Raw genomic sequence first — 14,321 nt, forward strand, 5'->3', positions numbered from 1 at the left:
TTAAAAGATTTTTTTATGTCTTCTCTTGCTTGATTTAGTTGATCTAGAATGATATATATTTCAATCTCATGATTCTCCATAGTCTCTCCCAACTTGTGGACTTCTATTTCCAAGATCTTTCTTCAAAGCTCCAAAGCTTCTCTTTTAGAGAACAAGGATCTAATACCAATTGTTAGAATTACAATAGGAAAGGTAAACTTCAAGGGTGGGGTGTGAATCACTAGTTTAAACTTGGACCCATAAAACTTTCACCATACACCCATCTCATACATTCAATGAGTAAACTAAAATAAAATGTAAAGAATGTACATCTAAATCATGTAAAACATATAAGCAATCACACACATATGACACTAGATGTGATCATCCAGAAAGCTTCCAATTGAGAAGGTAAAACTAGGGTGAGGATGACACCCACAAATCTTCACTACGGTAGTAATAAAGTATATCCAATGAAAGTTATAATATTTTTAACATGAAACATGATCTATCCTATGAAAGGTCTACCCTGTTAAAGGCTTAAAAATACTGTTAGGTCTCACCTTGTTAGAGGATTTCAACACCCTATTAGAAGTGTGCCTTGCTAAAAGACTTTAACTAAAAACTAAGTAAGCACCCTATTAAAGGATTTCATACAACCTATTAGGACATCTTTGTTAAGAGATTTTGATTGAAATCACTTATTAGAATGTCTCAACATTGATCCTACTGTTAGCACTTGAATGCTTGATAAAAGATCACCTCTAAACAATGTCTTCTTGATTCTTCTTGATCATTTGTCTCTTTGTTGTATCTGTTTCTCTATCTTCTATTCTGCTCTAACTAATTCTATAATGTAGTTTCACCTCATAACTTCTAAGCCACCATGAATGCTCTATTTTTGCATGCAAACTATTCTCTTTGCTCCTTCTTCAATCATATAATGTTTAGGGTTTGTCACCCTTAAGAAGAATTTGGTGACTTAGGGTTAGGTATGAATCTATGAATAAGATTAATCAATTTTTCCACTTAATCTTTCCCATTTTCTAATTGGATGCATGTAATTACATAGGGAATTCAACTTGAGATCTATCCTTATCTCTAAAATATCAAAATTGAATCTTAAGTTGGCTAAAAAATGGTTTACATAGTTGTTTGTGCCTTTACAAACAAATATGTCAAAACTCTCTTACTCGACATTGGAAGTCTCTGATTCTTGACATACACTAATTTCTTTGCTATGACTTTACACTTGTATTGGTCGACATCCACTATTCACTCAGCTCTTGTGTCACTTGCCATACACTATCTACTTGAAACTTGAGTGACTCGACACTCATTCTGAACTTGACATGGTCTACTTGTTTGGCATGAACTAAGTAAATAACTTAAGTGTGTTTATGTGTATGTATATATGTATGCATGTATGTGTGTGTGTGTGTGTGTGTGTGTGTGTGTGTGTGTGTGTGTGTGTGTGTGTGTGTGTTTGTGTGTTTACACACACACACACACAAATGTACATATATACACACATATACATCATATGTGTATATAAAATACATAGATATAACATACATACATACATATATACATGTGTGTGTGTGTGTATTACTTGTTAATATTTTAATATATTTTTAGATTCTTTTCCTTCACTCTATTCTTTTTAATTTTTTAAATTCTTTTATTTCCTCCTCGTACTCTTTTGTCTTGAGGGCTATCATCATTCTTTTGACTTTTCTTTTATCCAAGTTTTCTCTCTTTTCACTTATATACATAGTTATATGAATATTTATAGACACACACACATGCTTAGTTAATTAATTAATCAGTGAAACTTTTCTCCATTTTCTTTTTTCTCCCTCCCACTCCATGGTTTATTATTTTCATTGATGTTTTCGGTTGGGTCTTCTCAACTTTGTGTTGTACCTTCTCTCTCCTCCCCTCCCTCTTTTAAGGTCTAGTGGATTTGCATTCTACTACCTTATGTTCTTTTGTCTCTAACATCCTGATGATAACAGATGTAGTATGATTTAAAACATTGATGTAAAAAACTATACATAATCAAATGTTGAAATTTGTAAGCATGGATAGAAAACATTATAATAGTAACATAATAAATATTAATTTGGATGACCTCATCACCAATTAGATTTGAACAACTTAAATATCATAGGATGTCACTCTTGGGAAGGCAATTTGTGCTTGAATAATATATTGAGAAGTTGATTAGTTATACTACCATAGTTGATTGGTCCAATAGCACATGCCGCATTTTCCTTAACATACATAGTTTGCCTATTTGTGACACTTTTGAATTTGATCAACATTCTTATGTTATGACTAAGCAATATTCAACACCTCTAGATTGACTCCATAATTAGTGTTCTTTTATAATATAATATCATATAAGAACTAAACTATTTAAAGAATACTTTTTAATAGTATCAAATTTCTCATTATTTAGGTTTTTATTTTAAGACAGATCAAGGTAGAATTTGATGTTTAATATTATACTTAAATTTGTTAATAAACTATAAAAAATATTTCTTATAGTCAATATAAACAATATTTTTAAAATGAAATATAAACAAATTTGACATATAATAAGAATTGAGAGTTATTTTTAAGAATCATATATATTTTATAGAAGAAATTACAAAATTAAAAATTAGATTTTTACAAAATATTACTTATTACAAAATAATTCATTTAAAACTATTACTGAATTATTTATATATTAATAAATTATAAAATTTATCTTAAAATGTAAAATAAAAAACATAAGTTGACCAAACGGTCATAAAAAAAAGATCACATCCTAGACTATATTTTTATTTTAGGATTGATATCTTAAATTAACGCCATTATAGCTTTTTACAGATGCGGAAAAATCAAATAGGAAACATGCTGTTTCGATCAGGATTCTAGACATCAAATGGAAGGGCATGATTTGTATGACAAGATTGCATTTAATGGCAGGATGTTTCCCAGGCTATTAAAGTGTTACCATCTTCGAGTGTGCCATTTTGGCATGCATTACAGTAACTGAGTAGGATTATTAGTTTTCAGTTTGCATGAATGCATGCCTTTCATTGTCAGATAATCAAGCCTTCAATTTTGTTGTCAGATAATTCTTCAATTAGCATGTTTCCGATAGTGGAGAATGTTTCTTAAGTTGTTTCTCTTTAACATCATTAAAAACTCTACTCGCTCTCCAAATCCCAGCTACGCAACTGAGGCTGCCTGTGTCCGGTAGATAGAAATCCCAAAACCCTACTCTTTAAATATTTTCCCATGCAATGTGTGAAATAAATCTCGACAATTTCCCTCTTGAGCTGTTCTCTTCTAAGATTCTTATGAGGCTCCCTCTAAATGAAGCCATTCGATTTTTTGCGGTTTCCCGAAAATGGTTTGGCACATGGACTAAGCTAAAGCATCTCAAATTTTATGACGAATTTTTCCAGTCTGTAGGTGCTAATCCTTTGAAGAGGAAGGCTACAGCAAAAGATTAGCACCCACAGACTGGAAAAATTCGTCAGAAAATTTGAGATGCTTCAGCTTAGTCCATGTGCCAAACCATTTTCGGGAAACTGCAGAAAACTAAATGGCTTCATTTAGAGGGAGCCTCATAAGAATCTTAGAAGAGAACAGCTTAAGAGGGAAATTGTCGAGATTTATTTCAGACATTGCACGGGAAAATATTTAAAGAGTAGGGTTTTGGGATTTCTATCTACCGGACACAAGCAGCCTCAGTTGCGTAGCTGGGATTTTGAGAGCGAGTAGAGTTTTTAATGATGTTAAAGAGAAACAACTTAAGAAACATTCTCCACTTTCGGAAACATGCTAATTGCACTGCTGCACACAACAGTATTTAAAGACGGTAGTTAAAGACAAAATATCAATTACGTCTATAACATATTTTTTCATATTTAAATAGTCTTTTTTTTTTTTTTTAAAATAAAGACAATAGATGAAGTCGAGACTTTTCCTAAAATGACTAATTGTTATGTTTCCAAAACTTCTGGCACTCCACGAGTTTAGATGTTCTCAATAGGGTTTCACCAGTAGTTCTGAACAGGGCATCACCAGCAGCTCCAAACAGAGGTACGAGGGTTTATGATGGCTATGACAGCAAGTCGTGATGAGTTCTGCATCATTTATGTCACACTTTTTATTCTGATCTATGCATCATGCCCCAGCCGTCGGCGTCTTCAATCGGAATGATTCAGATCTGCACAATAAACAGGCTACTAAATACCCTAAAGATATTTGTTTGTTTAATATTTTTTCGCTCGGTTTCCTCTGTATTTGCATTAGAGTTTTCTGGTTTTTTAAATTAATCTGCTCTTTGGGATTTTGGGTTTTCAATGTAATGGAAAAAATTGCTTGGGCTGGAAATCGTTGACTGCTCAGAGCTTTGTACGACCTCAAATAGAGTTTGTTGAGGTAAGACAGTTATCGTGGCTGCAAAAAATATTTAATGGGGTTTGTTTGTTTTTTTATGCCCTACCGTGGGCTATCCCGATCATTCAATGTTTTCATTAAGATTGTATGTTTTACATTGTTTCGCACTATTTTGACATGATCGTTACCTTTTAACTCTCAGCACCATGGATCCTCCTAGGGTTTGGACTCATCAAGCATTTTCTTATGGATTGCATGATTTTTTTTCAGTATTAAACTCAGAAACCTAGTTAAAATTACTTGAATGCATTGAAATTGATCCGGCCTCCATCTTCTAAAGGAATTACATTGTGCAAGCTGTGGCACGAAATACATCCAGCATATTCCTCATTTAAATTGCATTATTTAAGGTTACTTAAAAGGGCTTTTAGCCCAGGGATCTAGCCTCACAACAAAACCTATGGTACGGATTGTGTGTTGTTTAAAACTTTTGTTCCTTATTTTATGGTGGGAGTCATATATTCTCCAAAACTCTTCTATCTAATTTAGCATAAATATGTTAACATTATGGATTACAGAAGCATGAAATCTTCCAACAGTAATATTGGGCTCCTCTAATTCAAACAGAATGTGATTCCTATATTTGTAACATGACTTAGTTCATTTTGTTTTATAGCAAATGAGGTCAAGGAAGAAATCATTACCTATTATATTTCACTGGCTGCAATAGAATTTTTAGTGGTTCTTAGGCTTGAACAATACACCACTTCTCCTCTTCATTGGCCAATTCATTACAAAATGGCCCAGCTCAACCATAAGAATTTCTATTTCAAAATTGGTAGTTGTGTATAATTAATCTATGAAAATACCCTCCCCTTTCTTGACTTGTTAGCCTCCATTCCGGACTTGCAAACAAAATATGTAAGATTAGTAATTTTGCTTCAGAAATCTAATTATGAACTTGATTTCTCAAGAAATGAGAGTACAAAGTTGGAGAATTCTCAAATGTATATGATTGAGCGCAGGCCCCTACACATGTATTATCTTTGTGTGGTACATATGCTTCTTGCTTAGAATTATCACAAATGATGTCCTCTGTAGTACTCATTTGCATCATAATCTTTGGTTAGGAGATGATTTAATAGGTGGTTTGTTTGGCTGCAACTAGTTTTCAAATTCATTGATTTTATGCTCGTTGTATCTCACTTTGTCACTATTTTGATTGATTTGAATATCGTTGTTCATTTGATTTTACTTGCATATGAAAAAACTTGGTTCTAAAAAATAAGCTTTATGTTTTATAGCACATTGACTGTTGTGAATTTGGTTATTCATTTATTTGTATGTTGATGAAGAGTGCCCACAACTCAAACCCATAAGGACTTCTAGTCCCATCTATGATAGTAAGGTCTCTTTCCTTTCGTAATGTATCCACACCTTTCCTTGTGAAAGGTTCCTCCAAATAGTTACAACCTAATTCAAAATTTGTTTGAGTGATTCAAACAAAAAACCTAATCAGAGTCCATCTTTCATTGCATTATTGGTTAATTGGTCACCACATGCAATCCTTTTTTTGGTGTTTGCATCTCCCCATGTTTGATTACTCTCACACAATCCTTCAACCTCCTTCACAAGTTCACACCCTATCCTCTTCCCAAAACCAACTAGGATCTCTCTCTGACCTTTCCAATTACATATTCCATCCACAAGTTATACTTTTACCATGCCTAACCACTACTGTCAACTCACACGATAACCTGGGATGTATCTCTGTTACATATTGCAACTCCTCGAATGCACATTATCTGGACAGTCACATCTAACACCCTTATCTTTGTGTCACTTCCATCCACAATATTGGAAAACTATGTTTATGCATTCCTCATGCCTTGTCCACACTCAACTCACTTTACATACCCTACATAATATCAGTAAACACAAAATAGAGAGAATTGACCAATCGGTTGTCATGTTCAATGGTCAACTAACCTTGTCAAATGAACTTTGCTGGTTTTATCTAAAGGCTTACAAACCCCTCCACTTACTTCCAATCACAGAAAATACTTCTCCTTTGATCTTCCTCTGTCTCTAAGTCCCACTTCATCTATTAATATTTGGAAAAGCCCTAATCACCCATTGACAACCAAAATCCTCCACTTTGTGACTATCACAGTCGAAGATTCACAATTCTACATCATGTGGCAAATATTGCATGGTTTTCCTACATAGTCTTGAATAGTTTATAGACATCCTCTCCAACATTTGTGCACATTTGGAGGGTTTTGTTCTACCTCAAAAAAAAGGAAAACTACATTATTTTAGACCTATGGTTACCACAGTTAAGGGTTCTAGTAGTTTTCTAACAAACTAATAGATCTTTAGATATAAGATACCAAATGAGATGGTCCAATACCCAAAATGCTCTTAAAACATCCATGTATCTTCCACACATGATGATCCACACTAATGTTTGGAGAACAGAAAATGGGTAAACAAGTTGACTATTAGAGAATGAAAGACATAAATTACATGAAGAATGACATTTTGTTTACTGCAAACTTATCTTACATCAACCATACTTTCAACACACTCCTTGAATCGACATTCAATGCCATTAAAATTGTGTTTTCTGGTAATCAACTAATCAACTACTCATATCTACTCGCATACCCAACTTGCTGATAGGTTTTGTCTAATTAGTGTTTAAGTTGTGTTACCAAGTTGACAACAAGTTGTTGACTTTCCTAACTAACATCCCTTATGATTTGCATTTGGTCTTATTATATTAAGATGGTCTTCTAATGACCATATCACCCTATTTTAAATAGTAAACCCATAAACCCCTATGATTAGTCGTTTGGACCTTGTTTCGTTTGTATGGTAATATTACAACTTTTTGCATATTTATGGTATTGTATTACATTTTAGGGTTAAATTTTCTCAATTGCATTGGTTACAGACCATTTACTTCACATTAAATCTTCAATGTGTTCTACCAATTGCTCCTCGTACATCATGATCTTTTGGTATGCAATGGAACTCCTACACCACATGAGCTGATTTGTATCATAGTTGTATCCTTATACATTGTATAAACATTCAACACATCTTGAATAATCTTTAAAACAAATTATAAACATTCCTTAACATCAGAGAGATCTTTATCGTAGCTACAATCTTCAACATCTAGGAACTCAATGGAAGCATACAAGAGTTCCAATGTAAGTGAGCAACGCTATTTTATCAAAAAATACAAAGTTAGTTCAATGATAATGGATTACAATAGATTAGGATGATTGAGAATAAAAAGAGAGCCCCCTCTTATGCACACTGAGTTAAGACATTGTGATTGAGACATGAAGGTATAACTATTCTCTCTTACACTAAGTAAAATTTAAATAGCTAGTGTGAATAGAACTTAGATGGTGAATTAACAATGTTAAACACTCGTACACACCAATAGGATGGAAGTATTTTAAAGATTTATTCTCATTCTTTCCTTTATTCTAGGATTCCTGAAATTTGTACTTTTGACTGATATTCGCTTGAATATTATGCAGTTTCAGGGTCTTATGGTGGTGCCTAATATTTCATCATTTATCATTGGAATCACTTTAAGGTTATCCTAATGATCACATGGAAGACCAGATGCATGCACCCTTGCCAAGTATCACCACTCAAGACAACTAGGAATGTTCTCATAATCCAGATGTTGCTTCGATTATATGGTACCCATATCTATAATGTTTTTCCTTGAATGTCGTTGATCTAGACTTAGACTAACACTATCTTGCCTAATTGAGAATGTTTGGCTTTTTGGAGAGCTTAGGTCATACTACCCTAATTTGATATAAAGACTCTGAATATTTACAGAGCAAAAGATATTTATGCATACTAGCACTATTTTTTGGAAAGATTTTTATTGTTGTAAACTAAAATCTGTCATTCTATAAATACCACTTGTTATGTTTAGAGAAAGTAAGACACCGTTGAAGTCTGTCTGAAATCTAGAAGCAAAAGTAGTAAGAGAAATTATCAGTAAATTACCAGATTTGCTTGGCTACCACTTTTCTTCAACTCAGAACCTGGCAATTTAAAGAAAAAAGCTTCAATTAATATGTTAGAGTGCATTCTTTGGTGATCTATATATGACAATACAGTTTTCCATTTTCACCATCAACATAGGAGATCTTGATAGGGGTTGCTTTTGAAGGTAATTGCTATATGCTTTTGAAAATGTGATGTTCAGCTTGGATATGACTTGATTAGTCTAGTGGAAGATGAAAAACATAAACTTCTTGTACATATGGTTTTATTCTTAACCTACTGCTACCTAGAAGTTCTTTATCATTCCAAGGTTGCCTAAGTGTGAACTTCTTGAGGGGGTCATTGCCTCCCCATTGAGAGCAAGTCCTCTTAATACCATGGGGTGTATTTTTAAACTTTAGTGAAATGGAAGAATAGGTAGTTGAACGATGGAAATGGAGACACAAAGTGCATATTAGAGCAGTTAAATTCATTGCCTTAAGTTTAGGCTATATTGTTTGCTACAAACATAGATGTGTTTTTCAAGAGAGACATTTTTAAATTAAAAATTAGCCATTGTATGCTGTTTTTGTTTCTAGAATGTCCGGGGGCTACCATTTAGGATTGCATTTTGATTTTGCAACCATAAAAGTTTTCAATTTTTATGTACCTTACATCTTAAGACTAAGTTAGATTATGTGATTTGGCTCATTAGATTCTTTTCATTTATTGTTTTTTTTAAGGACAATGTTGGATAATACTCAGGAATCATAATTGTGGGTTTTATAGGGACAACCTGGGGCCAATCTAGCTTACTCAACTCTATTTGTTGCTAAATTAGGTCCAACTTGCACTGAGGTAGAATTGGGTTATGTGCTTTCGAGGTAACTTCTAGTGACCTAGAAAGTTATTAGATTTGTTGTTGTGGGAGCATGATCTAATGGATTATTTGTGTATACCTTGATAATTGTCAAATGTCAACTCAATGTCTTCATTTTGGCTTGTCATGGATTGCAGATTTTGTTTTCACATTATTAAAGTCCAAAGTTCTAATTCTATATTATTTTATTTTTACTTGAATAGGTTGAAGGGCTTCAACATGATGAAAATGTAGACAAAAGGTGGAATGCTAGTTGCTTTTGTGGACTTTGAGGTATGCATTTTTTTCAAATTACATCTTTGAACTGCATTTTAAACCTTAACTAAACTCTAGATGTCACAATTTAATGATGACTTGGTGCAATGTAATTTATTTGGATCATGTTCTTGCTTTCTGTTTTGTTTTAAGTCATCTATGTCCATATCATTACACCAAATTACAGAAATAAATCAAGAAGTTTGTCTACAAAGAGATTCTACAAGTTTGATTAAAACTTTATACTGTGTTGATGTCAGAGGTCATTGTCAATGGGAACAAAAGTTCTTGTGTTAATTTACATACAATGTGGACCATAGGAGTGCCCTTTAGCATCTGGGAAAGAAATATCAAATATATCGAAATTCAGTTATTGACCAATTGTTCTTTGAGTTTTGAATTTGTGTATTCATGAACTAATGGTTATTCCATTTGTACGAAATGAAAAGAAAGGATAGATTGGCTTGCAAACCTTTCTTAGTTGGGCTACCATGTTTTCAAGCTAAAGAGTTATGTGTTTGTTATCAGTTTTCTTTACAATATATTTCTTGGTTATTTATTTATCTCACTTGTCTAGACATTTTTTTTGGTTGTGTTCTCGATTCTTATTCTGTTGAAAAAAATTGTGCTGCTCTTTATTTGTGCGCATTTTCATCAGTGTTTATTTATTGGCCATATAGCAATCTATGCGCTCAATCTCATGGAAAAATATTTTATTTTGTGCTTTATTCTCTCTTTGATGAGTGCAATGACTGCCTATGCTTTCTCAAGATTGAGAGAGCATTCAGCATGTGAACTGCTTGATTTGCAGCATATTTCATATGTTTTGTTGAAGTCTTTTAGATAGAATCATTAGCTTTAGGATAATTGCATGTCACATAGTGTACACAAAAATGTGTGAAATTTTTTAAAGGTTATTATAATATAACTATTATTCTAGCTTTAAATAAAAATAAAAATAATAAATTACTGTATGTAGGTGTATAATATGTTATTCTAATTTATGAATAAATAATCTTGGATGATTATATTCAATTTTATAACTGTAAACTAATTGTAGTCTACAATTGTAGATAGGACAGTGTTTTTAACCTTTTGAGTCATGGGTGGTGGGAGAGTTGTCCTAATTTGTAGCAAGCATGCTGCCACGAGTTTCAAGTTTGTGGGTTGGGAGGCAAATGAGTGGTCCAAGGCTTGTTAAGGAAGGAAATCATCGGACATCTTATTTAGTGCACCACTTTGTGATACAACACTAATGGGTTGGGTGGTGATCAAGGACTGTTTGATATCTCCAAGGTGGCTTTAGGGATGCAGTTGACTTATGATCCTACCAAACACCATGGGCTAAAGGGAAAATGATTCCCCTTGGGCTTTGGGAATTTCTCAAATATACCAAATTACATTGGATTTCATGGGCCAGGGAGCAGATAAGTGCCCTTGGTCTTGGGAGTTTTTCTCAAACTATGCCAACGTGCAATAGATGGAGTAAGGTGTACTCTTGTAGTACAAGGAAATTTCTCCTAGAAACTATGGTTGGCATACATTTCCTCAAATTCCCAAATTTACACTCAAAGGGAAATTTTCTTAATAGTCATTTGATTATATACTATGTCACAAGGTTCGACGAATATCAAGCTTGATATTCAGATATTGCCGAATGTGAAAGTTGCCCAAAAAAATCGTTAAAATCCACTGTTGATTCGGCTGCTACAAACGGACTTTCTAATTAGAGTTGAATGCATTTAGAAATTTCCGATTTTCATTTGTAGAGTTTAGGGTTTTGGTGTGCCGAAGAAATTATAAAATGCGATTCGAACCCTTAAGTAAAACACCCTGCCGCCTGCGAATCAACTTTCCTGAATGGCAAATATTTTTTTCTTAGCCCTCTCTTAGCCCTTTGTTGTGCACAACGAATGTGCACTTGGTCATCCTCGACAGTCGGCAACGCTGCAGCAATTTATTTTCCCATTCGTATAGCATACGTATAGTTTAAAACTCCATTTTATATTACATAGTATAAAGTTTATTGCAGGCATTTGATGATTCATTTGATGCGATTGGTTTATTGTAATATCTTAAAAACTTGTCTATGGTTTGACATTGTATTACATATTAACATTACTTTGTATTTTATAATTTTAACTTTTAATATTTCATATTTCAATACGTATTAATTTTATATTTAGTTTTGTTTTTTAATATAGTTTTTAAATATAATTTGTTTATAGTTTTTTAAATATAATTTGTATATAGGCTTTTACATGATATAATTTGTTAAAATTTTTTATTTCAATTTATATAATTTTTGTAATCAATTTAATTTTTTAATAATTATTTGTAATCTATTTTGTAATAGTTAATTAAATATTAGATTTATTTTTTAAAATTGGTTTAAAATAGTGATATATTAATTTATAATTTTAACTTTTCAATATGTATTAATTTTATATTTAGTTTTTTTTTTTAATATAGTTTTTAAATATAATTTGTATATAGTTTTTTAAATATAATTTGTATATAGGCCTTTACATGTGTAAATTTTTTATTTCAGTTTATATAGTGATTTCAATATATGTGTAAATATTAGATTTTTAAAAAAAAATTGATTTAAAATAGTGATATATTAATTTTTAATTAACATAGTTTGGAAAACTTTTAAAATATTAGAGTCCATTAGATCTATATTAATATGTTTACTTTATTTTGCTTTGTAAGTTTATAATTTAATAAATAAATAGATATATTATATCATGTTTAATAAATTATAAATTTATATTTCAATTTTTAAATAATAGAATTATTAGTGTAAAAAATTGACCTTTAACATGTTTAATTTTAAATTAACATTTTAAAATTATTTATTGAATTTTTTTTTTTTAAAGTTTGAAATAATACATTATTATTTTGTTTTTAATTCTACAAATTGTAATATGGCTCCCAACAAATCAACTTCGGAGGCATGGAAACATGTGACTAAAAATAGTCCTAATAAAGCTCAATGTAACTTGTGTCCAAAAGTTATTACTGGAAGTTTAACAAGGGTCATGGATCACCTGCTTGGTATTACGGCAAGTAAAGGTGGAGGTTTTACTGCATGTCCAGGTGTGGCCCAAGAGCTTAGAGCGATTTTAGAGAAAGAGCATTCATCTTCTATTGCTCAAAAGATGAAGAGTGCACAAAAGAAAAAAAGAATTGAAGATGTCCCTAGATTTACATCCACTATACCTTCATCTTCATGTCTACCTCAGGTTGTAAAGCCAACAAAAGAGAGAAAAACTCTGACTAGCTTTTGGAAACCATGTGAGAAACAAGTAGTTGATGATTTACTAGCTGATTTATTCTATACTATTGCAATTCCATTCAATGTAGCTAGAAATCCACTTTATCGTGTTGTATTTCAAAAGGCTGGAGAGTTTGGCAAAGGGTACATACCTCCTTCTTCTGAGGCTTTGAGAAAAACTCTCTTAGAGAGGTCAAAAGATAGAGTAACTGATAAATTAGCTGTGGTCAGAGCCTCTTGGAAGGTAATAGGGTGCACTATATTGAGTGATGGACTGTCAGATATCTATCAAAGACCATTGATTAATATTTTAGTGGCTTGTCCTAAAGGTGTTGTATTCTTAAAGGTTATTGACACTATGAATCATAAAAAAACTTCTGAATATATATTTCAGCTATTAGAGGAAGCAATTCTTGAAGTAGGGGTTGTAAATGTGGTTCAAGTGGTTACTGATAGTGCGGAAAATTGTGTGGGAGCTGGCAAGCTGATTGTAGAGAAGTACCCAGAAATTTATTGGAGTCCATGTGCAGCTCATTGTTTGGATTTGTTGCTACATGATTTGGCAAAATTCCCTTGGATACATGAAGTAATTCATAGAGGAAGAGAAGTTGTGAATTTCATACGAAATCATCGTCTCACATTGAGCCTTTACAAGCAACATGCATCTAGAGAGTTGTTGAGGCCTTTTGATACAAGATTTGCTTCATTTTGTATCACTTTAAGAAGAGTGGTTGAAGAGAAAGCAGCTTTAAGATCTGTAATTTGTTCTAATGAGTGGGAAAATTCAACTCTCTCAAAAAGTGGTAAGGGAAAGATCATAGAGAAAATTGTTTTAAATAGTAGCTTTTGGGAAAGTGGGGCAAAGGTTTTAAATATATGTGGTTCAATTGTCGGCGTGCTCTGCATGGTTGATGGTGACACTCCTTGCCTTGGAATGCTTTATGAAAGCATGGATCATTGCAAGGAAGCAATTCAAAGAGCACTAAATAATGTGGAAGTAGAGTACATAGAGATATGGGAGACTGTTGATTCAAGATGGAAAATGATGCACACTTCTTTACATGCAACAACTTGTTATTTGGAGCCTAAACTATTTCACAATGATAGACAAAGTGAAGCTGAAATTATGGCAGGGTTTTATGAAGCCATTAGTAGATTTGAACCAGATCCAACAATTGCATCTCTAATTAGAGAACAATGTTGGAAATACAGAAAAGCGGAAGGGATGTTTAGAATAGGAGCATCCAAATATGATATGACATGAGATGAGGTACCTGGTTATAGATGGTGGATGAGCTATGGGGCAAAAAACTCCTAAACTTCAGCGATTTTCCATTCGAATTTTGAGTCAAGGAGCAAGTTCATCAGCTTCTGAGAGAAATTGGAGTTGCTTTGACCACATCCATTCCAAAAACAGGAAAAAGTTGTCTGGAAAGTTGGGAGATCTTGTCTATGTTCGTAGCAATTTAAAATTGCTTACGAACAAATCAACAAATG

General features: G+C 32.6%; 1 protein-coding gene across 1 annotated transcript; it reads left to right on the forward strand.

Annotated features, from left to right (window-relative positions):
* Positions 1-12,474: 12,474 nt before the first annotated feature.
* LOC149560029 (uncharacterized) lies at positions 12,475-14,088 on the forward strand. Its single transcript, XM_089827545.1, has one exon. It carries the CDS (start codon positions 12,475-12,477, stop codon positions 14,086-14,088), a length of 1,614 nt encoding a protein of 537 aa, XP_089683671.1.
* Positions 14,089-14,321: the final 233 nt, after the last annotated feature.

Source organism: Cupressus sempervirens, chromosome 4, assembly GCF_028749045.1.
Source record: "Cupressus sempervirens isolate cs-2001-9-10 chromosome 4, ASM2874904v1, whole genome shotgun sequence".
NCBI classification, from domain to species: Eukaryota; Viridiplantae; Streptophyta; class Pinopsida; order Cupressales; family Cupressaceae; genus Cupressus; species Cupressus sempervirens.

Coding starts and splice junctions, on each gene's coding strand:
- LOC149560029 (XM_089827545.1), top strand. CDS start 12,475: ATGGCTCCCAACAAATCAACTTCGGAGGCATGGAAACATGTGACTAAA.